Here is a 26548-nt window from a genome sequence, read left to right on the forward strand (position 1 = left end):
GAAATCCCATTGGGAAATATTCCGGTGGAATATTTCCGTGGTATCCACTGCCACCAGCCAGAACTCGACGAGGGGGGACGGGACAGTACCCCCTCGACAACAGACCCAGGGGCAATCTAATTGCCCCTACCAGTACTTCCACAGGAAGATGGTTTGCACTGGTTAAGTTCCTAAGTTAAGACTAGTAAAGTCAATGGTGACTTTACAGACCCAGGGAGATAGTAGTCAGTCCCAAGGTGTGGAGTCTATGTTTGGGGGTCTCTATGACACCCCTGTGTTACTGCACTGAGGGTGCTGTGTAACACACATTCAAAAACCAATGATAGCCTATGGGGAAAAAATACCCCCTAGCCCATAAGCACTTAGCAAGTCACAGAAACACTCTCAAGTCATGTCCAAGAGTGAGGGTAAAAGAGTCTCACTCTTGGCAGGAGAAAAAATAAACCCCAAAAATCCAGCAAAGCTGCTGGGGGACTCACTAGGTTAGGAAATTCAGCCTAAACAGAGAATTCTCCCTAATAGGTGGGGCCACAGTTGGTGGTGCAGCTACTGCTGCCCTGGCAGTGGCACTGTGATGTAGGCTGCCACTCTTCAGGTGTGGCCTTCCACCCTTGCCCCTGGATGTTGCAGGGGTATCCTCCGGCTCCTGTGCCCTTGGCCTCTTGGATGTAGGTGATGCCTTTGATGCATCAGCAGCATCCTCCCCATCTGTATGTGAGCCTGTCAGGGACGAGACGGGGGATGGCATTGGTTGCGTTTCAATATACTCAATGTAAATTACAGGAATGATGCAGTTGTGGCCATTGGGACTTAGCAGTTGTGGATGCAGGTGATGTGCCAGTTCAGTGCGTCATCCATGCATGGTTGAGTTTGGGACTTGTCTCTGGTGATGTGTGCATGTGTGTGTGTTTGGGTCTGACACTGACATGGTGATGGATGGATGCATGTGTGGATGTGTGTCCATGCATGAGTGGGGTCTGTGCTCACATATGGGGGTGACTGTACATTCACACTGCATCCTGTCATGTGTACACTCACCTGCATCGGAAGTGGTAGCCACGCCGACCTCCATGCTGCCCACTCCCTCGATGCTTTCGGTGGCAATCATGTTGGCGCATGTCTCCTCCCATTCCTTCAGGCGTATTGGGGAGCCATCTCCACCGGCACTGGCAATGCAGTGGTTCTCCGCCAGGATGCCCCTCACCCGCAGCCTGAGGTCGTCCCACCTCTTCCTGCATTCGCGCACAGTGCGCGTGCTGGTGCCCACGGCACTGACTTTGACTGCCACCTCCTCCCAGATGGCTTTCTTCTTGAGCAAGGTGGCGCGGTGCATGTCATTGGCAAAGACTACCTCTGCATGCTCTGCAAGGGTCTGTGTCAACAGGACCAGTTCCTCGTTAGTATACTTTTCCTTCCGCTGCCTGTCACAGGTTTTCTTCAGGGCCTTGGGCATGATGCAGGTGTCACGGTTGATTTCACACAGCTCCCAACTCCAAAATGGTCCAGGGGGCAGAGGATGGCAATGGATTGTGTTTTTAAAGATGGCCGCCGTGCTCTTTCCCGTTCCGGTGCGATGACGCTATTTCCGGTTCCGCAATTTAACAGTCGATGCTAATAGCGGTGACCGCTAATAGCGGTGACCGCTAATAGCATGTACAGTGAGGGCGGAGGTGCTATCAGCACTTTGGGCGGGCCCGGTAAGGTGCTTTTGCGGCATGGCGGTAGGGTAATTTACCGGCATGGCCCTATGCGCGTGTCCGCTTACTCGTAATGGTGCGCTATTGGCGGTCTCCTGTGAGGGCGGACACGCTAATAGCGCCATGCTGGTAAATCCCGTTTTTTAGCACCTACCGTGTAATGAGGCCCCATATCAATCTGTTGGAGCTGAGGGCCGTCAGGCTAGCCCTGAAGGCTTTTCTGCCGACTGTGCGAGGAAAGAATGTCCTGATCCTGACGGACAACACAGTGGCCATGCACTACCTCAACAAAAAGGGGGGGCAGGGTCACTTCCTCTGTGCAGGGAGGCGATGCAGCTCGAGTTCTGGGCCATCCAGCAGGAAGTTTCGATCTCGGCAGTTCATCTGGCCGGAGAGGAAAACGTGACGGCGGACGCTCTGAGCAGGCAGAGCGCGATCTCTCACGAGTGGGAGTTGGCTCAGGAGATTCTCCTGGAGATCTTCGCCCTTTGGGGGACCCCTCAAGTGGATCTCTTCGCCTCCAGTGTCAACCGGAAGTGCGAAAGGTTTTGCTCACAGGAATTTCCTCCAAAAGGACCCTTAGGAGACGCGTTCGTGGTGGAGTGGTCATTCCCGCTGCTGTACCCGTTTCCTCCAGTCCCCGTCATCCCGCAGGTGCTGCGGAGGTTACGGAAGTTCGGTTCCCGGATGATCCTCATTGCTCCGGCGTGGGCTCGGAGGACGTGGTACCCGGACCTTCTCGACTTGTCCATCTGCCCTCCACGTCGTCTTCCCTACCGAGACGATCTGCTCTCACGGGAGGGGGGTCAGGTTCTCCATCCAGAGGTCAGATCCCTCAACCTTCACGCTTGGCTTCTGAAAGGTTGAGGTATAAGGATTGGGACCTCCCTGAAGATCTGATGGAGGTGTTGCTTTCGGCCCGAAGGCTAGCAACAAAGTCTCTGTACCGTTGCCGCTGGCGTAGGTTCTGCGACTGGTGCAGAGTTCAGAATGTGGATCCTTTTGCATGTGACATCCCCATGGTTCTGTCCTTTTTGCTTTCTTGGGCCCACAGGGGCTTGCAAGTGGGTACCATTAAAGGTTACATGGCGGCGCTGTCCATCTTTAAGCGCTCGTCTGAAGAGTGTTCCTACTTTAAAATCCCTTTAATTTCACAGTTCTTGAAAGGGCTCACTAAGGGTTTCCCTCCGTCACCTTTCCTGGTGCCCGGTTGGGATTTAAACCTTGTTCTTAAGTTTCTTATGGGTGCTCCGTTTGAGCCTTTGCATTCTTGCCCTTTGAGGCTGTTAACTCTGAAAACTGTGTTTTTAGTTGCGGTTACTTCCGCTCGCAGAGTGAGTGAGTTACAGGCACTTTCAGTTAAGCCACCCTTCACTGTTTTCCATAAGGACAGGGTTGTCCTTAGAGTTCGTCCTTCTTTTCTTCCGAAGGTAGTGACGGAATTTCATTTGGCCCAGAAGGTTGTTCTTCCGGCATTCTATCCTCCTCAGCATCCTGGTAAGGAAGAGGAGAGGCTCCATAGGCTTGATCCTAGGAGAGCTTTAAGCTTTTATGTTTCACGCATGTCCCGGGTCAGAGTGGACGATCAACGCTTTATTGGTTACGCTGGAAAGTGTTTGGGGCAAGCTGTGACGAAACAGACTTTGTCTCTCTGGATTATTTTGGCCATCTCGGAGTGTTACCGCTTGGCGGGTAAGGACCCACCGGCTGGCTTGCGGGCCCATTCTACCAGGTGTATGGCTTCATCTACTGCCCAGCAGAGGGGTGTTCCTATTCGCAACATCTGTGATGCAACCACCTGGGCTTCAGTACATACATTTGTACGTCACTATTCCCTCGATTCCATCCGAGGACAGGATCTGGCCTTTGGCAAGGCGGTCCTTTGCTCTGCTATTTGATTGGCTATTCTAAATTATGATTCTAAATTCTTTCCCTCCTCCTTGCTCTGGTACTGCTTTGGGAGTCTGTCATAGATATGGAATACGTCGGAGGACCCAATCCCCTCGAAGAACAAGTTACTTTCTTACCTGGTAACTTTCTTTCGATGGGATGGTCCGATGACGTATTCCATATCGCTCCCACCCTGCCTTCCCCGCTGCAGAATTTCTTTTGCGATTGCAGCTTACGTTCCGCAAGGCTTTGTGTCTGACTGGCAGTTGACTAATGTCACACGTTCTGGGGGAAAAAACTATAACTGAGGCTACGGGCGTCGGGCGTCCTACTTATCACATCGGATGACGTCGGACGTCGGAGGAGGTCCTTGACGACGGCGCATCGACGCAGGACGCAGACGCCGAAAAAGTTTCCGAAGCAGCACAGCTGTGGTGATTACATGTCATAGATATGGAATACGTCGTCGGACCATCCCATCGAAAGAACGTTACCAGGTAAGAAAGTAACTTGTTCTTCTCTATGTTCCTAAGGTAAATACATTTTTCTGAGGCAATGAATTCATGTTTAAATGGAAACAAATTGGAAATTATAACTCGATTTTAGGTTTTAAATGAATTGTAAGTGAATTGTAAGTGAAGTGTTTGTAATAAACCAAAGCAATAATAAAAGAAAAATAAATAAATAACTCCAACATAAAGGTTCCAACATGATAAAGTTCCATATTCCAGAGGGTAGTTCTCTTCCTTTGGTTGCTCATTCAACATTTCCGTTCCTTAGGTTTCTCTTGATCAAATATACAAACAACTTGGCTTTCTCTCTTTGCCTTGTGAGGATACTTGGTGTACTCTCCTGCCAGGTTTACACTCCTCCTCCTGTGGTTAACACAACATTTTTGCTAATCCTGATTTGCTCTTCTCAGAACCTCTTTTCTTTCATGTATTCCTTACACAATGTTCAATCTGTGTTTGCCTGGTGTACCTTTCCCACCAGGGCATCTCTTTCATGCGCACACTTGAAATCTGCCTGGTATACTCTCCTGCCAGGGTTTCCTGGACACACTCTTGCAATTTGCCTAGTATACTCTCCTGCCAGGGCTTTCTTTAATGCACTCACTTGCATTTACCTTTCTTAGGTGCACTCACTTGCACTTGCCTGGTATACTCTCCTACCAGGGCTTTCTTATGCAGGCCCTGCATACCTCTCCAAGGTAAATATTCTCTTGTTTCTGCTTCGTCTAAACGGTTTGTGCCTGGCATTCTATCCTGCCATGGCTTATTTTATCTGTGCATCGTACACACTCATAATTGGGAAAGCTCTATCTTCCTTTCATTCCCTCTTGGTACAAAATAATCATTTGCTCTATATTGTATATTTTGTTAATGATTATTTGGTTCTCACGCAATCGCCAGTACGCCCTGGCGATCCCGCTTCCCCTGGGTGAACTCACCAGCTTTGGCTGGCTTATTCTCTCTCTCACAGTCAGCTGGTAGCGCTTGTTCATAGTCTCTCTTCGGTTGCCGTATTCACTTCCTGGCTGTTCAGTGACCTGCAGTCTCTACTGGGATCTTCTGCCTCCTGTCATCACCTGCAAACGTCAGTAAGCCCTCTGTAGGCTTCTGGCGTTCCTGCAGTCACTGCTTGGCTCTTCTGCTTTGTGTCTTCAAGCTCCGGTAAGGCAAAGACTGCTTCCAAACACCTGCGAACACTGACAAGCTTTCTGACACCTGGTGTTCCCGCAACGTGCCACTTTTCAATATGTCTGCTCCACGGCTCTCTCCAGCCTCATGGTCTCGGCTCATTCCAAGGGAGGCTGCTTTCACTCTCCAGCAACTCTCAGCCCTTGTCAGCTCTTCCACTGGTTTAAATATCCCAGGCACAGGCATTGGCTCAAAAAGACTAGACCGCAACCTGGGTTCTTGGCTTTCCTTGATCTGCATTCTTCCTTCATCTTCCTTGTCACAGTTCTTTGGTGGTTATGGGAATGGAAGTCATGCTTGAATTCTTATAAGTAAAGTCTGGAAATCTAGGTAATTGTTCTCTAAGGGTAAGTCAGTTGTAGACGACTTATGAGTAGAAGCTGAGAAAGTAGATGCCATCAATGGATGAGGCACGGTATTATAGTAAGCTATCAAGCTTTAGTCAGGGATGGGGTATCCTCAAAAGGAGATGGTGGGATGGGGGTACCATGTCTCATATGATGGCGCCATGATATTCTCCCAGAGGTTGTCCCCCCCCCATGTGATCCTCCCTCATATAGCCACCCCCAGGGTCAGAATCAGGTAGCAGCTGCCGTCTCCTGGCCACATGGGGAGAGGTCACCGTTGGAATAGGAGTGATGACACCATCAGATTGATCACACAGTACTCCATTGAAATATCCAAGTTCAGTTCTGCCGCCAAAATCTGACACAATTTATCCCAACGTGCAACATATTCAGACTTCATAGGCATCCTATTAAGGAATGTTGAAACCATTTGGGTAGTGACTCTTAGACATCCGACCTATCAATCAGCAGGGCATTCAACATCTCTAGTCTGTGTGACAAAGGTGACTTGAGTGTTGATGCTAAATGGAATTTATAACATAATGCAGCAAAGCTTACCATGTGTCCATTCATCAAAACATCACCAAGCTTCATCACTGTTAGACAGAAACCTGTGCAGTTCTCTCTGGGACCACTGCAAAAGATTTAAGACTACAGGTGTTTGGCAGTAAACCCACTTGTTAGCAGTCTGTACCACACAGATTCACCTGGTAGCTGTGGCTGAGCAGTCAGACTTCCCTCGAGAAGAGTTAGGCAGTATACAGAGTATTCACAATAGGTCAAAAGAACACAGTAGAACAAGTAAACACTGACCAGAGCTTGGTGTAAAAGAGATATAATTATTTATTTAAAAACCACATCTAGAAAAACACACAGGCACCAATAGTAAGCAGTTCAAAAACACGGTCACTATAAAATATACACTCCCTTAGAGGAATATTAGACAAGTCTTAAGTAAAGCCCCACTTATTTTCAGACAGCGGTGAGCGCTTAACGCAGATGGCACTCTAATAATTTGTTTTAAAAGGGAGAGAAAAGCAGAGTATAATTTGAAACAGATCCCAACATTTTCACAAGAACAAAACAAGAGAGGAAGGCAAGTAAAACCGTGAAGTTAGAGTTCAGTAGGCCGAATCCACTTTAAGAGGATCAGAACGAAATGTGTCCAAGGTCACACGGTTGAAGTGCACAAGAGTCTTGCAAAGATTCAAAAAGAGTTGGACCAAAAGAAAGGGACCAGTTAGAGGGTCAAGACGGCCAGCCCAGTCCAGAAGGTTAAGGGATTATTATTACCTTGTAGCAATCTTTAGAAAGGGAGGCCTGGCAGACACGGTACCTTAAAGTGGTGAGAATACTCCAGCGGGGGCAGTTGTTCCTGGCAGCGGATGCAAGTCGGTGCTTCGTCCGGGGGAAGAGAGGATCTCGTCGGGGAGGAAGACAGGCGTCTGTTGCACTGCCAGGGAAGAAACCAGCCGCGGAGTTCTCAGGTAAAAGGAGCGGTCCATTTATTCGTGGTCCAGTGGTAAGTGTCTATCCGGTTGCCGGGGTGCTTGGCACGGGCAATTCGACCACAAGACGTCCTGGGGTGCGAAGAAAAGAAGGTAAACTGGTTGTGCCCACCAGTCAGGGGAAGAACCCTCTCCAGCCGGGAATTCTTCTCTGTCATTGGGAAGTGGTGAGTCGGTTCCGCAGGGCTCCACCGGTGGTGTTGTCGTTGTAGGTCGGCTCAGCTTCTCCCTCGTCGGATTCTCAGGTGCTTTGGCGACTTCTGAAGTTCCAGTCCCCAAAGCCCTGCTTTTATGCAGCATACCCCCATTCACTCAGCCTAGCTGTCAATCAAACATGCTAAGTGGTGAGCCGGCCGGCTCACCACTTGGGACAATCGCACAAGAGTGTGACTTCAGTTACCAAGGTAACTCAGTCCAGGGTGCCTAAACCCCCTCCCACACCCCCTGTGGTACCCAGACAGAGTGGCACCACTTTTGGAGGCTTCTGTGGAGAAGCCTGCCAAAAAGTGGAACAAAGGGCTCGACTTGGGTTGGAGTCACAGAAGAGAACACAAACACCATTTTAGAATCGAGTCCTGGCAATAAATACCAACCGGAGAATTAATATTAAATAAATAAACCGGCGGTATGTTCGAGGCTATGAGAATTAAATAATTAAAGTTGGTAGCCTCGAACAATGGTAAAATCCCATAGGGATATATTCGCGGTCGAATATAAAAAGTAGTATCCACTGCCACCAGCCAAAACTCGATCAGGGGGGATGGAGACGTGCCCCCTCGACTAACAGACCCTGGGGCAATCGAATTGCCCCGACCAGTACGTCCACAATATGATGGTTTGTACTGGTTTCTGTTCATAATTTGGGAATAGTAAAGCAATGGTGACTTTACATGCCCTGGGAGACAGTAGTCAGTCCCAGGGTATGGAGTCTATGGTGGGGTGTCACTATGACACCCCTGTGTTACTGCACGAGGGTGCTGTGTAACACACATAGTAAAAACACATGAGACCCTATGGAGTAAAGGACCCCATAGCCCATGAAACATATTTACAGTCAAAGGAACACCATAAATCATGTCCAAGAGTGGGAGATAAAGAGTCTCACTCTTGGCAGGAGAAAAAAACAAACTCCAGAAATCCATCAAAGCTGCTGGGGCACTCACTAGGTTAGGAAATTCAGCCTAAAGAGAGAATTCTCCCTAACACTCACCCCCCAGACTAAGGGACAGGAGGATTAAATCCACTCCTGGATGAATCTCATACCTCTATTCGATGACATACATCCTAGAGAGACCATCAGCATTTTGGTGGTGACACCCTGACCTGTGCTCAATGGTGAAATCAAACCCTTGCAGGCAGATTGACCATCTCAATAGTTTTGGGTTTTCCCCTTTCATTTGCATTAACCATCTCAAGGGTTGGTGGTCAGTCTGAATGACAAAAGTAGAACCATACAAGTATGGCCTAAACTTCTTCAGAGCCCACACACTAGCAAAACACTCTCGTTCAATGGTTGCCCACCTTGTTTCAGGATCCTTCAGTTTTCTACTGATGAAGCAAATGGGGTGCTCCCTACCTTTCCCATCCAGTTGACTGAGGACTGCACCTATTCCTACATTTGAAGCATCTGTTTGCACAATGAAAGTTTGGTGGTAGTCAGGAGCTCTGAGTACTGGGGCTTGGCAAAAAGCCTTCTTCAGGGTTTCAAAGGCCTGATTGCATTCCTCATTCCACCTAACCTTTTTAGGGAATTTAGGAGAGGAGATGACATTCAGTGGAGAAGCTATGGACCCATAGTTCTCAATGAAATTCCGGTAATACCCAGTGAGACCTAAGAAGGCTCTCACCTGGGTCTGAGTAGTAGGTGTTGTCCAATTTTGCACAGCTTCAATCTTACTGGGCAAAGGCCTTATTTCTCCACCTCCTACCTCATGTCACTTTACTCTGTCCAATCTGGCATTTACTTGCCTTTATGGTCAGATTGGCCTTTCCAAGAGCCTGCAAAACATATCTCAGGTGGTCCACATGTTCTTCCCAGGAATTGCTGAACACTGCTATGTCATCCAAGTATGCCATGCAGAAGTCCTGCATCCCATTCAGAACCTGGTTTACCATCCTTTGAAATGTAGCAGGTGCATTTTTCAATTCAAAAGGCATAACCTTAAACTGGTATAAGCCAACCGGGGTAGAAAATGCAGTTTTCTCCTTGGCATGGTCTGTCAGGGCTATTTGCCAATAGCCTGACTTCAAGTCAAATGTGCTGAGGAACTTGGCTGCACCAAGTCTATCCACCAACTCATCTGTCCTTGGCAAAGGGTGGGCATCAGTCTTAGTGACTGCATTAAGAGCTCTGTAATCCACACAGAATCTAAGTTCTTTAGATCCTGCCTTTGGTACTAACACAACTGCGCTAGACCATGGACTAGTAGAGGGCTCTATTACCCCAAGATCAAGCATCTTGTTGACCTCACCTTTGATGTGGGTTCTTACATTCTCTGACATTCGATATCCTCTGCTTTTGACTGGCAGACAGTCACCAGTGAGTATGTCATGCTGTCCCCAAGGGGTCAAGCCTGGTGAAAGTGAGAACAGAGAGGCAAACTGATTCAACATAGATTTGCACTCTTCTTGTTGCTCAGGTGTCAGATTTGAAGAGAGATTTACTCCTTCAATCTTTTCGTCTAAAGGTAAGCCTCTGAGGAGATCAGGAAGAGCTTCACTCTCTTCTTCTTCCTCTGATGATGCTAGAAGTAAAGCTCCTACATCAGGTCTGGAGACATACGCTTTTAGTCGTAGGTGTGGAAGACTGTTGGAGCCTCCTTGGGATTGCCCAAGTCCACCAGATAGTTGACCTCTCCAAGTTTACCCACAACTTTGAAGGGTCCCATCCATTTGTCTTGCAAGGCCCTCTGCCTTGTTGGAATCATAACGAGAACTAGCTGGTCCTGAGTCAACTCGACCATGTTAGCCTTTTGGTCATGCCAGTGCTTGACCAATGCTTGTCCAGCTTTCAAGTTATCACTTGCTTCTGCCATAATTTGTGACATTCTCCTTCGGAGACCTATCACATAGTCAGTCACTCTGACTAGCTTGGGGGAAGGAGCACTCTCCAACCCCTTCTTGATCAGGGCCAATGGACCTCTGACCGGATGACCATAAAGAACTTCTAAGGGAGAATAACCTACCCCCTCCTGAGGGACTTCTCTATAAGCAAAGAGAAGGCATGGCAGTAGAAGGTTCCACTTTTTTTAAGGGGGTCCTCTAAAGCACCTATCATGCTCTTCATGGTTCTGTTGAACCTTTCAACCCGTCCATTTGTCTGAGGGTGGTATGCGGTTGAGAACTTGTAAGTAACTCCGCAGGTTTTCCACATGGCTTTCATGTAGTGGGACATAAAATTCGACCCCCTGTCAGAGATTACTTACTTAGGAAACCCAACCCTGGTAAAAATACCTAGGAGGGCCTTAGCCACAGCCGGAGCTGTAACAGTCCTCATAGGAATTGCCTCAGGGTATCTAGTAGCATGGTCTACTACAACAAGTATAAACCTGTTGCCTGAGGAAGTTGGAGGATCAAGGGGACCAACAATGTCAATCCCTACTCTCTCAAATGGGACTTCCACTACAGGGAGAAGCACTAAAGGTGCCACATTCTTGGAGCCAACCTTACCAGAGGTCTGGCAGGTGTGGCAGCGCCTGCAGTATTTATCTACTTCAGCCCCCATCTTTGGCCAATAAAAGTAGAGTGAGATCCTTTCCTTAGTCTTCTTGAAACTTAAGTGACCAGCCAAAGGAATCTCATGGGCTAACTGCATGAACTGTGGTCTGTTCTCTTGGGGTACTACAAGTCGTTTGTTGTCCCCAGGTGCAGACTCTGTTGGTTCACTGTAGAAGAGGCCATCTTCCCAGTGTAACCTATATTTCCCAGGCTCTTGCCCTTCAGCCTGAGCATCTGCCTGGTGGGGAAGACCTTCCAGAGTTGGACTTTCTCTCTGTCCCTTACTGAAGTCTGCCCTGTTGGGTCCACCTTCTGCCAGTAAAGACTGCAGCTCAGGCTGATCAACAGGATCCAGATCTCCAATGAGTTCCTGGCCTTCCACTAGCTCTTCTTCAGAGTCTAGTTCAACCACACAGGGTTGTACCTCCCTCTCAGCCTCAGCTGGAGGGGGAGTTACTGGTGTAACTTTGGACAACCTAGGGGAAGTCCTCGTTGGCTGCACTGGAGTGCTTGCTGTGAGGTTCTTTTTAGAAGTTTTAGGTTTCCCTTTTTCTTCTAGTTTCTTAGAGACAGCAGCTGACATCTCCAGTGGAGCAAGAGTGATCTCTTTCGTCATCATCTCCTTGGGAGTACCTCTCATGGTTCTCTCCCTTGCAGGTCTGGTGAGCTCCTGTAACCTTTTACTAGTTTGTCTGGGGGTATGTGACACTACTGCAAGAGTTTTCAAGTCATTACCCAGCAGAACCCTTCCTAGCACCTCACTTTGTATGCTGACCGGTATCTTCACAGTCATGTCATTACACTGGATGAGAACTGGTAATTGGGGAAGCATCTGCACAGGCCCTCCAGTTAACCTGGTGAGGCGTTTGGGTGCCTTAGCAACATCCTCAGCCTGAAAAAACGATTTGTCCACCACAGTTATGCTGGCCCCAGTGTCCCTAATGGCAGGAGTCTCCTGACCATTCACCTGGACACTGTTCTTATAATACTCTTTAGTATTATCTGGGATAGAATTATAGACATCTAAGTTCTGTTGTTCCCACAAACCCAGAGACACTAAAGAAACACTGGCTGAGACTCCAACGGGTTCATCAGCCAGAAATAGAAAGTTTCCACTTGCCATTTGTACTTCCTCCTCTGGAGCGAAGGCTAAGGAGACAAGCTGGACCCCTGAAGGTTTACCCTTACATCTGGGATCTCCTTTCACATGGTCAGTAGAGCCACAAACAAAGCATTTACCAAATGCTTTCTGGAATGGTGGCTTGTTCTGACCTCCTTCTGGTTTGGCACCAGGAGGTACACTAGCCTGATTTGGTTTCCCTTGTGGCTTATCCTTTTGGTTTTGTTTGGGGCCCTCTTTGGAATTGGAATTATTAGAATTCTCTTTGGAGTACTTCTTTGGCTGTTTTCCCTCATCCTTTTTCTGATTAGCCCCAGAATCCTTGTGAGTGGCCCTGTTGGCAACCCACAAGTCAGCAGCCTTAGCTAACTTCCTGGAATCTAATTCCTTTGAATCAGCCAAGTGCTGTCTGAGCTCAGGAGAGCAGGCATCATAAATTGACTCTAACATTACAAGATTCTTCATTCCTTCACAAGTGTTAACTCTGTAACCATTAATCCATCCCTCTAAGTTTTTCAAACTTTCACTCACCCAGGTAGCCCAGGGGGTACCATCATGCTTTTTGAGGCTCCTAAACCTCTTAAGGTACTGGGAAGGGGTCTTCCCAAATCTAGCTATCAAAGCTAGTTTCACACATTCATACTCTTTCCTATCCTCCTCCCCTAACTCCATTACCACATCAGTTGCAACAGGGGGAAGCCTAGAGAACAACCAGGGAAGTAACTCATTCCCTGTGATGTCCTGGAGCCCATGATTATACTGAAACATTTTTAACCAATCCAACACATCCAACTTAGGTTCATACATACCCACTAATTCCTTAGGCATCCGAGGTCTTTTGTGACTGGAACTCCTAGAGGAACCAGAGGAGAGAGAAGCATTTTCCACAGACAACTTTTTCATTTCTAGTTCATGATTAGGCTCTATTTCTCTGAGTCTTAACTCCGCTTGCTTCTGCTCAGCCTGGGCATTCATTCTCCTGAACTCTAGCTCTTGGTTTCTTTCAGATTGAGCCAAAAACCGTTTGTACTCTGATTCAAGCTTCATTTTTTCAAGTTCAAAATAAGCAGGGTTACATGTAGGACCTGGTATAGGCCCAGTAGGTACAGTAGGTAAGGCAGACAGAGGCTCAGAGTGTCTAACTTCATTAGGTTCACTTTCCTCTTCTGACTCATTATCAAGACTTTGATTCAGATCAATACCATCACTGTTTTCTACATTTGCTGGGGGGTGGAGGGGTAGATTCCTCTGTACCACCCAGACTTTGGTTTTCTAACAATCTTTCTATATGTTCCATTTTCTTGCCCTTTTCAGAGAGATTCTTATGTCTACACAATACTTTTAAGTAATCAGCAGTTTTGGCAGACAATGATTCTAGGGTATAATTCTCCATAGCAGACATAGTTAGAAAATCAGCTTTTTAGTGCTACGCTCTGTGGTTAGTTGCCATAAAGTGTTCAAAAAGCACTCTAAAGTGTATACTTAATACAAATCCCACCGCTGTACACCAGTGTTAGGCAGAAACCTGTGCAGTTCCCTCTGGGACCACTGCAAAAGATTTAAGACTACAGGTGTTTGGCAGTAAACGCACTTGGTCGCAGTCTGTACCACACAGATTCACTTGGTAGCTGTGGCTGAGCAGTCAGACTTCCCTCAAGAAGAGTTAGGCAATATATGTATATGTAATAGGTAAAGAAAACACAGTAGAACAAGTAAACACTGACCAGAGCTTGGTGTAAAAGAGATATAATTATTTATTTAAAACCACATCTAGAAAAACACACAGGCACTAATAGTAAGCAATTCAAAAACACGGTCACTAAAAGATATACACTCCCTTAGAAGAATATTAGACAATTCTTTAGTAAACAGATCCCAACACTTTTCTTAAGAGCACGACAAGAGAGTAAGGCAAAGTAAAACCGTGAGTTTAGAGTCAGTAGGCCGGATCCACTTTTAAAAGGATCAAAACAAAATGTGTCCAAGGTCACACGGTTGCAGTGCACAAGAGTCTTGCAAAGGTTCAAAAAGACTTGGACCAAAAGAAAGGGACCAGTTAGAGGGTCAAGGCGGCCAGCCCAGTCCAGAATGTTAAGGGGTTATTATTACCTTGTAGCAATCTTTAGAAAAGGAGGCCTGGCGGACACGGTACCTTAAAGTGGTGAGAATACTCCAGCGAGGGCAGTTGTTCCTGGCAGCGGATGCAAGTCGGTGCTTCGTCCGGGGGAAGAGAGGATCTCGTCGGGGAGGAAGACAGGAGTCCGTTGCACTGCCAGGGAAGAAACCAGCGCGGAGTTCTCGGGTAAAAGGAGCGGTCCTTTTATTTGCGGTCCAGTGGTAAGTGGCTATCCGGTTGCCGGGGTGCTTGGCACTGGTAAATCGACCACAAGACGTCCTGGGATGGGAAGAAAAGAAGGTAAACTGGTTGTGCCCACCGTCAGGGGAAGAAGCCTCTCCAGCCGGGAGATCTTCTCTGTCGTCGGGAAGTGGTAAGTTGGTTCCGCAGGGCTCCACCGGTGGTGTCGTCGTGGTAGGTCGGCTCAGCTTCTCCCTCGTCGGATTCTCAGGTCCTGTGCCGACTTCTGAAGTTCCAGTCCCCAAAGCCCTGCTTTTATGCAGCATACCCTCATTCACTCAGCCTAGCTGTCAATCAAACATGCTAAGTGGTGAGCCGGCCGGCTCACCACTTGGTCCAATCACACAAGAGTGTGACTTGAGTTACCAAGGTAACTCAGTCCAGGGTGCCTAAACCCCCTCCCACACCCCCTGTGATACCCAGACAGAGTGGCACCACTTTTGGAGGCTTCTGTGGAGAAGCCTGCCAAAAAGTGGAACAAAGGGCTCGACTTGGGTTGGAGTCACAGAAGAGAACACAAACGCCATTTTAGAATCGAGTCCTGGCAAAAAATACCAACCGGCGTATTAATATTAAATGAATAAACCGGCGGTATGTTCGAGGCTATGAGAATTAAATAATTAAAGTTGGTAGCCTCGAACAATGGGAAAATCCCATAGGGATATATTTGCGGTCGAATATAAAAAGTAGTATCCACTGCCACCAGCCAAAACTCGATCAGGGGGGATGGAGACCTGCCCCCTCGACTAACAGACCCCGGGGCAATCGAATTGCCCTGACCAGTACGTCCACAATATGATGGTTTGTACTGGTTTCTGTTCATAATTTGGGACTAGTAAAGCCAAAGGTGACTTTACATGCCCTGGGAGACAGTAGTCAGTCCCAGGGTATGGTGTCTATGGTGGGGTGTCACTATGACACTCCTGTGTTACTGCATGGAGGGTGCTGTGTAACACACATAGTAAAAACACATGAGACCCTATGGAGTAAAGGACCCCATAGCCCATAAAACACATGTACAGTCAAAAGAACACCATAAATCATGTCCAAGAGTGGGAGAAAAAGAGTCTCACTCTTAGCAGGAGAAAAAAACAAACTCCAGAAATCCAGCAAAGCTGCTGGGGGACTCGCTAGGTTAGGTAAATCAGCCTAAAGAGAGAATTCTCCCTAACAATCACTCATCTTTTGATCCAGCTCTGCCAAAATAAAAATGTGTTTTCAAAGTACTGGGTTATGCCGTAATGATGCATCACTTTGTAACCAAATATTTTCATTATTATCTTCCAACCATGAAATAACAGCTTCCCGGGTAGTTTTAACTGTAAGCAACCTACTAGTATGCAGTATTCTTCCCATTGAGTATATATCGGACAGTGTGTAAGGAAATGTTACTCCTTTTCCTATATCCATGCGTACTGGAAGTGAGCTCTCGGTCAACTCAAAATAATGTGCTGATTCTTTTAAGCAAAACACCTTTTCAATAATTAATGAGGTCAGGATATTGTGGTCCCATAGAAGGAGGAGTCTGACCAGGATTTAAAGGTTTTGGATACATACTTTTATTTTATAAAAAATAGTAATTCTATCTATCCCTAACTCTAGGGGTGGTTTCCCTACCTCAACCAAACTAAAACTTGGATTTGTCAGGAAGTCAGTTGTTTCCAAATAAGGAAAGTTATCCGTCCTGGTCCAAACTTCTATTCCATCCCTACCACTTAAACTCAAGTCCAAAAACAACAAAAACCACATCCCTGGAGAATTCCGTTCTTTACCGGCATTGAGATGTCTATGGTTAGGAGAATGCCTCCCTTCTGCTAGCTTGTGAGTCAGCTTTTGACTTGAAAGTCTCTTCCTCTAATTCAGTCTTTTCTTTCATGCTTTCTTCTCTTGGAGTCCCTTTTTTGGGATTGTGTCCCTTTTTGTTGTAGAGAGAGGGAAGTGGGAAAAGAGGCGATGAATCTTGGTGCCACCCAGTGTTGACAAAAGAACATGCCAAGAGAAGGTTGACTTGAACAAAAGATCAACTCCTTAACATATTATTCTCGATGGTTTTGAAGTTCCCTGTGTTGTGGGTGTTTGTAGACCTCCGCTGCTTGGGGAAGGGATGCTTCAATGCTCTCAAAGACAACTTCCAAAGGACGCCGGTATGTACTTTTTGGGCTTCTTCGGTTCCCGTTTCCCCAAATTACTAGACTGAGCAAAAGAGTTCTTGTCCCAACCCAGGAGATTGACGTCCTTCTCCTGGGTAGAATTCTGTCAAAGTTTGGGTTCCACAAATTTCTACAAATCTCACAGGACAAGGACAATGGCTCCCTTCTCTTCTAGTTTACATCCCGTTCCCAACAGGCTTTTCTTGAGTTATTTCAATTTTAGATACTTCATGAATTCTCTCAGTAAAATCCATGGGTTTTGTATTACTTCTAGTAAAACGTAAAACACTGTTCTTCAACTGGCTCAACAGGGACGAGGGAGATGCTCCCCTTGTTTCACAATGTTTAACCAATATTCTACAAAGTGCCACCACCGGGACGAGGAAGAGGCTCCCTCAGTCCGCCTTGACTCGTCAATGCCACAGTCTTTATGGAACTGACCAGGGAGTTGCTTCACAAAATTATCTACTTCTCTCTTGTCATCTGGTTTCACCTTCTCAGGTTTTCCTTGCCCCCTCTAGGACATATTACTGTTCCCATTACCTTCTCTCTGGGAACTCTTCACTGGTTTTGGCAGTGGTCATTCTTCTACTATTCTGCTCCGGCCTGCTTGGCTTCGCTGCCCTTTACTGTTGGCAGTCTCGGCGAAGTTATGGAAGCGCACACTCCACCCAACACAGGTCACGCCACCACCACAGTCCCTTGTATTTCCCATACAATTGCCTATGCGTCTCTGCAGTAGGCTAGTGTTGGCGGTCTTGGTGTAGTTCTTGCACCGCATGGGCCTCGTACTATAGGTCACACCACTATCACACTGACTTTCAGCTTCAGCTTTGTCCGCTTCCAGCCTACTTACGAGATGCTTTCCTCACGTCCCTCGGTTAGTTCTCATCTCTTCACACGGCTGCCTCTATGCAACCTTCAAACTCCCAGTTTTCAATTTGCAGTTTATTTGGCGGCCTCCTAGCTTGCTGACTTCTTCTTCTGCATGTCATGCTCCTCCCGAATTTTGCATGCCTTGTCCTTCTTTACTGTTTAGCTGAAGTAGCCGAGACTGCCCCATCATAACCTCAGTTTGAACAGCTGGTCGAACACACTTCCAGCTTGGGTGTAGCGTTTTTGAATTCTTCGTCCAGTACTTCTCACAGTGAGACTGTCTGACACATTACAGTAGCACATAGTGTCAGACTTTCTTAAGCATAAAGGAAGTGAACAGAAAGTGACTGTTGACTGTGTCACTCTGTTCGTGTGGAGTTCGTTTTTCCAGCAAGAGGAAGTATTTGCCTGTGACACACCTCGTGTCTTGGACCCTGGACCTCCCCCTGAATGTAGCTCATGCGCACTGGCTCCGGTGTGAGAAGCCCGCCCCCACCCACCAGGAAGTGCAGAGAAATACCCGGCCTGCAGCGCACCAGCGCGCGCACCAGGAAGTGAACAGAAAGTGACTGTTGACTGTGTCACTCTGTTCGTGTGGAGTTCGTTTTTCCAGCAGGAGGAAGTATTTTCCTGTGACACACCTCGTGTCTTGGACCCTGAACGTAGCTCATGCTCACTGGCTCCGGTGTGAGAAGCCCGCCCCCTGCCCACCAGGAAGTGCAGAGAAATATCCAGCCTGCAGCGCACCAGCGCGCGCACCAGGAAGTGAACAGAAAGTGACTGTTGACTGTTCACTGGTCGCGGCGCTCGGTGCGCTGCCTGATATTAGGCTCTCTGCTTCTCTGTGATCCCTGAGATACACCCTTGATTGAAATGGAATTAAGATCTTTTAAAAATCCCCAAATAGAGTGTAATAGCTCTTACAATTTACACGTGGGTAAGCCCATGTCTTCTAAGCAAAATTATCCAACTAAAGGTAGCCGGGCATGCAAAAGGAAGATCATTACGCAGCCCGGTTTGCTAACTGAAGGTAAATTGGCTAAAATGACTTCCTTTTTTGAACAAGTTGAAAATGTTCAGACATCATCACTTATATCTAATAAGACTAATATGTCTGACAATGAAGTTGGTAGCTGTGCTACAGAAATCATGGAAGATTTAGCAGCGGCCTTTCCATGTATCAGTAGTAAATTAATTACACAAATGTTGATGCCCACAATATCTGAATCAGGTTGTATAATTGATGTCGAAGATTATGATTCCCCAAGAGTTAAAATTCCCACTAATGAACTCATGGGGAAAAGCAACGAAAATGATATTAAGATGAAGCATAGTAGAGGCTGTGTTTCGCTCGCTAGCAATGATGCGGTTACAAATTAAACTGCTACTGCTCTAGATATCAAAGTACTACATGAGGAGGTTACGGAAAAATATGAGCCACTCAACCCTGGTGAAAGGTTTGAAATAGACCCAACAACAGGTCTGATTGTGATTGGGAAAGTACATTTAGCAATTGATAACAGCATAGAAGACAATCTAACTACTCAACCAACACCGAATAATGCCAGTACCCACATACATGATATCTCCCAAGATACTAGCTTTGTAAGTATGAATACAGAAGAACTTTCCAGGCCCTTGAAAATGTGTTAGTCTCTTTAGTAGAAAAATAAAGTGAATCAATGGATAATAAATTAGCTATACACTCTTTGTTGCTATATGATATTAGTAAAAAAAAACTCTGAAACTCTGTGAAAGTAGTACGAATACAGATACTGGAAAGATTCTAGAGCAAGAGTTACCCACATTAAAAACAACTGATCAATTTGAAAATGATGTAAAACATGTGGGAAGTGGCTTAGCTAATAAAGACATTGAGTACAATATATCAGAAAATAACACTAAAGAAAAAAATGCAGAAGCAAGTGTGAAGTGCAAACCAAAAAGAAAGGTGAAGCCAAAAAGGACCAACAAGAAAAAGAGGTATAGCCAAGCTGTAATGTATACAACAAATAAAGAAAAAAAAATAATTAAGAATGGGTGTATAGTGGATACCAATGTAGCGACAGATCTGATAAAAATAGTTCAAACAGAGATAGAAAATAATAAGCAAGTGGTAAGTAGAGATCCTAAAAGCATATCTATGTATAAAGAAGCTAATTATGCAGGTACAAATGAAGTAGCTATACATGAGCCATCCAGTAAAGAAGCCAATAGACAAAAAACAAAAAAACAAGCAAAGCTCCCAGATACCGATATAAGAGACTTTCTGATCCAACCTAAGAGTCCAAGAAAAAACGAATTATTGCAAATAAAAAAAAGGCGAACAAAATAGATGAGATTCTGGAAGATGTGCGTATGCTTTATGAAAGTGAAATAACTGAAGAGAAAAATAAGGTATGCAGCAAAAAAATAAGTAATGAAACAAAAGCAACTAAAAGTGAACACCTGTGTAGACCCAATTAAGGCCTCATAAATTGAAAAAATAGACACAAGTAACATGCAAGTCCTCAATCGAAGCCATGTGCTAAAAATATGTGCGTCAATTGTCCCATTAAGGATGATAGCCACAGAAGATTTCAAAATTGTTGACCAAGTAGTTAGTGCCACTAAAATTATAACTAATTTATGATGCAGAGATGAGACAATACACAAATATATCTTTAGTCAAAGACACCAGTTTGAACTTATTGGATATACATGTAAAGAAATATACATGCCAAAAGAAAAATACGAACAAAAAATGAGGAAAGAAGTAGATACAAACAAGAAAGATATATGCAAATCAAAAGATCAAACCGAAAAGAGGAATAAGAAATCTAAATGTGATATACCGGAGAAACCCACCAATCCAGAGATCACAGATGGGTATTGGCAGTGGCTCCCTACAGCCTTTAAAGCACACTTTGAAATGAATTCCTGATGTTCCCGATATTATATTGTCCTGGAACACTCAAGGAAATTCTCACTATAATAGTGATGAGGGACTGCTAGAAAATATAAAAACATTTAGAATTATAGCCCTTCAAGAAACATGGCTGATCGCTGACTACGAAATAGATGGACGTAGCAATCATGTAAGCACTGCTATGCAAGGCTTGCGAGGTAGACCAAAAGGCGGGCTTCTTATCTCTATTAAACAACCATGGCAAGGAGCCAGACATCCTGAATCTACAAAGATGGTGTTAGCTTTTCTGGTTACATGTAAGACACTAGCAACTGATACGTTTGTTCTGATTAACATATATAAACCCCCAGAAGCAAAATATAGTAAAGAAAATATTGCCACACTAACTAAAATCCTAGCTGAAGTTGGTAATACTTTGCCACTGATCATAGTAGGCGATCTTAATGTAAGATTAAACTATAAATCTGAGGTGGCCATGGAGGAAAACTTACCTGAACCTGTGTCTCAAAACCCTGATAAAAATGCAAAAGAATGGATAAAGTTGCTCAATAAATTTGAGCTGATAGTCCTGAATGGAACCACCCCAGGCGACGGGGAGATGAATGCGACCCGGATATCTGGAACGACCATGAGCACAATTGATTACATGATAGTGAACAAAAGAGCACACTCATGGGTAAATGACATGGCTGTAGGATGTAGGGATGAAAGCGATCATCTCCCATTATATCTCCTTCTAACTAGCAAATCCGCTCAGAATGACAAATACCAAAAAAATGGACAGATTGGAGTAAATATAGCAGGAAACAGAATAAAATGGAATCCAAAGAATATTGAGAAAGGTAATGCCACAGCGCAACCGCTGTTGGAACAGTTCATCGAATTAGCTGATACTAGTGAAACACATGATACAATCAGCATATTAAATATGTTCGAACAATTAACAGAACAGATAAGAGAATCCATTAGTGGCAAACTTACATATAAAACAACTAATGAAAGATGGACCTTAGAACATCATAAGAAATATGACAACATAATACAATTAAAAAGAAAAATCCTACGGAAAGATATCCGTAATTGTATTAAAGAGAATGATGAACAAGTAACAAATAAGATACGCTGCGTTAAGATTGAATATAGAAGATGGTTGAAATACCATTTAAAAGGAAACAAGGAAGTAACGTGGCGCCAGTTAGCCCAAGCATCAAATAATAAGAACAAAAAAATGATGTGGGAAATAATTAATGAGAAAAAAGACAAGACTATGCCGGCTAACTGTGTATCAGAAAGCAGATGGATTACCCATATCACTAATACAATCCGTACCCTAGCAGAAGATGAAATTGACTTTAAATTTGTAAAAACTGAAAGGAGAGGTCACTTCACAGTAGATTCACTAACTAAAATAATACGAAAATTACCTAAGTCTAGAGCTGCTGGACCTGATAGTACCTGTAATGCGTTATTACAAAAATCCCCTGAAAAATGGGCTAAGGTTCTATACAGTGTCTTCCAATGGATAGGTATATATGGGATAATTCCTAATACGTGGAAGAAGAGCATCATACTTGCCATCTATAAAAAAGGAGACCGAAAAGACCCTGTCAACTATAGGATGCTAGCAATGCTAGACATCCCTGGAAAAATCTTTGGTAAAGTTCTATTGAGCGAACTAAATCAGTGGATAACCAGATGCAAGATTTTACCTGAGTATCAATCCGGCTTTAGATGCGGGTCATCTACGACCCACAATATAGCTATCCTAACTAATGCAGTTGAATATTCCTGGAAAAATCGAAGGCTGCCAGTGTATGTAGCCTATATAGACTTCTCTGCAGCCTTTGATACAATAGCACGTAGCAAATTATGGGCCAAACTAGAGCATTGGAAGATACCAGGTGGGTTACTATATATGATCCAGTTGTTGTATAAAGATACTTCAGTTAGAATACGGTTAGATGCCGAAGGGCAATTATCAGAAAATATTCAAACCTCACGAGGTGTAAAACAGGGGTCTACTCTAGCTGCTACCCTGTTTAACTTATATCTTGCAGATTTCCTTAAAAATGTCAATAGTATACACATGAATGACATTAAACTAGGCCACCTCATGCTAAAATGGTTAGGATATGCAGATAACCTCATACTGCTAGACTATACACCCAAAGGGCTACAGGCAAAACTTAATGAGCTTGAAAAGTTTGCCAATGCCAATAACCATGTTGTTAACATTGGTAAAACTAAAATTATGAAATTTGAAATCCAGTTGACCAATAAGAAAAGATATTTTGGAGGGTGGACACTAAATCGACAACAAATTGAAGTGGTCCATGAATATAAATACCTTGTTATAGATGACAAGCTCACATGGAAAAAGCACTGGATTGAAACTAAAAAGAAATGTATGATTGCAACCATGGCACTGAGTAAGTTTATTAGTAATCAGGGTACTTATTCAGTGGCGACAGTTGTCAAATTATACTCAGCTAAGATTGCCACATGTTTGATCTATGGTGCAGAAATTTGGAGTAGCAAATTTGGCAATGATCTTGATAAATTTGAAGCAAAAATGCTCAAGATATTTCTGCGAATGCCAAAAACATTGCCCTGTGAATATATTATGCTAGAATGTGAAATACTCAGCATAAGAAGTAAAGTGCAGTTATCCTCAGCCATGCTCTATGCGAAATTAACAAGACTTGCTAACGATACATTCATGGTGCGAATGATGGAGCAATATGAGGTAATAGACACTAAAACTGACTTCAAAACTATAGATAGATGGAGATTAATCTACCTCAAATTGATAAAAAATGAGAGCCAATGTTGGTTGTTATACTCCATGGCCCAGATAAAATGTAAATTGAAAAAATTGATCTCGGAAATAGATAGAGAACAAAGATTAGTAAATCTGGCAACCAAATCCAACAGTGGAGTATTTGTAGAATACATTACAGCAAGATTGATTAAACCTAAATACCAGATGTCATACCCAAATTGCTCTACCATTCGATGGTACTCGCTTTTCAAATTTAATATATGCAATGTTTTAGAAATACTAGGTGCGCGAGTAGGAATCCCTCATGAAAGCAGATTTTGTCGCCTCTGCGGGATCAATGTTCTGGAATCAGCATATCATATCATAAGCGAGTGCGATAGCCTAGACACAATACGGAGACAATTTCTGATGAAGTACGATAATTCAATGTATACGTGTGACATGCGCAGCGTGTGGGCAAAGCAGTGAAAGGTAATGACTTAAATTTAATTTTCTACTTGATGAAATTTTATGTGATAATTTTAGCAATTTTAAAAGATCTGTCGAAAGATATTTTATACTATTAAATGTATGATAATTATGTGAAGTGTATTTTAGAAAGAAACATCTAAGTGATGTATATTTTAGAAAGATATATTTATGTGACGAATTGACAAAATATGTAAAACTTAATTGTTATAAACATATAATAAAATATTTGATTTGATAAAGAAGGGGTTGGCTGTTGGTATTACCCTGTGGAGTTGGAAGATAAATGGGCATTGTCCCAGACTCACGTCCTAGTCCCCAGGAGGGGAGTCCCTCCCCATGAGATCCTCCCGCGTGTTACCACCTGTAGGGGAACTAACGTTTAGCAGCCTCACCTCCGCAGCCTCAAGGAAAGGGGCTCTCCTCTGGGGAGAATTGACACCACCTGAAGGATTGTCACAGTATCCAAATCCCCCTTCTCTAACGCTCCATGTCAGTATAAATCTTGGTATTTTCAGAACATTTTTTATTCATGATTTACTGAGATTGTTTGTGACCATTCCCTATTGTTGCTTTTCACATGCCCAAAGTTGGAGCGTTAAGGAGGCAACACCTGGCTATAAATAACTTTTTATTGACATGCAGGATGTTCAGGAGGTATGGGTGCAGACTGTCCGATATTCTGTTCCTAGTATCACAGATTTCTTGTTGGGAAATTACAGAATGTTCAGTTGGAAAGTGTGAGTTGTACTGGCATTTCAGTGTCTATGCAAAAGGGGCCATGCTGATAGTGAGGGCAGTGAGGTCAGGGAGGGCAGATGATAATGAAGCACCTTGGAACAAGCAGTGAGCAAGATGGATACAGGGATGAACGTGGGCACAAAGTCTTGCAAGAGTGAATGAGGCTCAGCCAGCACACAGTTTGGGCTGTAGGGATGGGGGTGGGTGAATTCATACACCGCTTTGGATGCTGTTGGAATGGGTCTCAGTTAGGGCTGTGCTGGCTAAGGACACCACTTTTAGAGATATGTCTGTTATCAGGAGTGAGGGGCAAAGGAAGTTAGAGTGAGAGGTCCAGACAGAAGGGGCCAAAAGAACAATAGTTGGAGTAGTGGAGTAATGAGCATAATGGAAATAAGATGCCAAGTCTGGCAGATGGGAAAGGGTCACAGAGGGACCTATACACGAAGAGTGTTAAGGAGTAAAGTTGTCAAACCAGTGGAAAGGTGTTAGGCAAGGGAGCTGGTGTTCCAAAGGGGAAATGGACATGACCAGAAATTGGACAGTGTCCCCTGCAGTAAGGCAATATGGGCAGGAGTGAGTTACTCCAGAGGCACCAGTCTAATGGATAACTTATTGGTTTGAGGCTTGGACACTCGATTACACGGACAACTTAGAAAGATCTCTAAAAGTGGATACATTCATTACAAATGGCGGACTAATTTGGATGGTCAGAACTTAATTGTATACAGTTTGATGAAAATGAACAGTTTCCTTTTGCAGTCTTTTAAAAACATCAATGTGAAGCCTGTAGTATATGTCAAGGATAACCTGTCTGCTGCGGTTATTGATTGCAAAAAAGTATTCTATTTTTCCACAGATGCATTTATTGTGAATATCGGATGGTTGTATGTGATAACTTGAACTTTGTCTTTTTTTCCATGTTTCAGAAAAAGACTCATTTCTTGCAGTGTATCCAGTTTTATCCTAATAAATCATTTACTTTAATGGTAAGTCATTTCCTTTAAATTTAGAGGATTCAGTTTCCCTTCAGAGGCTTCTATGATAGTGATATATTCAAAGGAAAATGTTACTAAGTAAATCCACATTGATCTATTTTTAATAAAAATGTTTTTATTTTAGATGAAGACTTAAGTGTGCAGCTAGTAACGTTCTCTGTGATCTGTTGCCACATGGGAGAAGGAACACACAACTACTCACAGCGGAATGAAGTTTTTATTAATGTAAGGAAGGCATGATATCAATAGCGCACACACAGACACAATAGATGTATGTTTCGAAAACCTTTATTTTGGAATTTTGGTATTTTGGTTGGGTTGGTAGAATTCCTAACTGACCCTAACTCTAGAATGGGAGTAGTATCGACCATTAATAAATAACAAACAAGTCAACGTCAGTTTAGTCAAAATAAAAAGGCCTATACTAAATAAAAAACTAACCATAGCCTCCTTTTTCAATGACAAATATGTTAAGGGAATACAAAAGGAAAATTAGTGTCTTAAAAGAAATGTCTGAATGGCTTACGTAACAACCCCCTTCCCCACATTCAGAACCATGGGCTCTCGAGAGTTTCTTAAAAAGGATAGTTGGGTGGCGCAGTTCTATCAACAGTTCAGGCTTGGGTTTCAAGCTTTTGGCAGTTCAATCAGTTCTTCCCACAAATACACTGTACTACTCTTGACTTTTACTTTGCCACAATTCAACACAGGCTGCCCTCCGCCGGGCTCAAGCCTATCTTTTTCTTTGTGAGGGTTCCCCCTCTCCAAGTTATGTCTTTATATCTTTTTGCTGTCAAAGATTTTCGAAACTGCAAGGATTTTACGTACCCCTCTGCAGGACCACTTCGACCTCTCTTTAAACAATTTAATCAACAATCTTCATCATTTCGCAACACCAGTGCTTCTTGGTACTTGTATTTTCTTATTCTCTCTACTTTGCCCGCTTGTCATCTTGACCTCTTTCAAAATTCATATGCATTGTCCTCTTGGCATATTCAAAGTTCACATACTTTGCTTTTCCCTTATTCAACTTTTGTTCGGGATCGCGGTTACTTTCTTGCCTTTGGTTCCTGTTTTAATATACTTCAATTCAATCAACATTTCAGAGACTTTTTTGAATGTGCGATTCTGCCTCTCAGGACCACTCTGTTACTTTGTATACTTTCTTCACAATTCAGCAATTGTCCTTTCCATTACGTGTTTTATCGGCACAAGCGCAACCTTCAACTTTTGATTACAATGACTTTTTACTTTAAACACAAACCAGGCTTTTGTTGCCTTCGATACTTC

At 44.2% G+C, this 26548-nt stretch overlaps 1 protein-coding gene across 2 annotated transcripts in view; it reads left to right on the forward strand.

The window, feature by feature from the left end:
- The window catches only part of GSAP (gamma-secretase activating protein), a 2819616-nt gene that overhangs the window by 741351 nt on the left and 2051717 nt on the right, over window positions 1-26548 (forward strand). For both annotated transcript variants that reach the window (XM_069628052.1, XM_069628053.1), the window contains exon 10: window positions 25190-25249. In XM_069628052.1, the coding sequence (XP_069484153.1) occupies window positions 25190-25249 (60 nt within the window). The remainder of the gene's footprint in view (window positions 1-25189; window positions 25250-26548) is intronic.

This window comes from Ambystoma mexicanum, chromosome 12, assembly GCF_040938575.1.
Source record: "Ambystoma mexicanum isolate Mex_15411 chromosome 12, UKY_AmexF1_1, whole genome shotgun sequence".
Lineage (NCBI taxonomy): Eukaryota > Metazoa > Chordata > Amphibia > Caudata > Ambystomatidae > Ambystoma > Ambystoma mexicanum.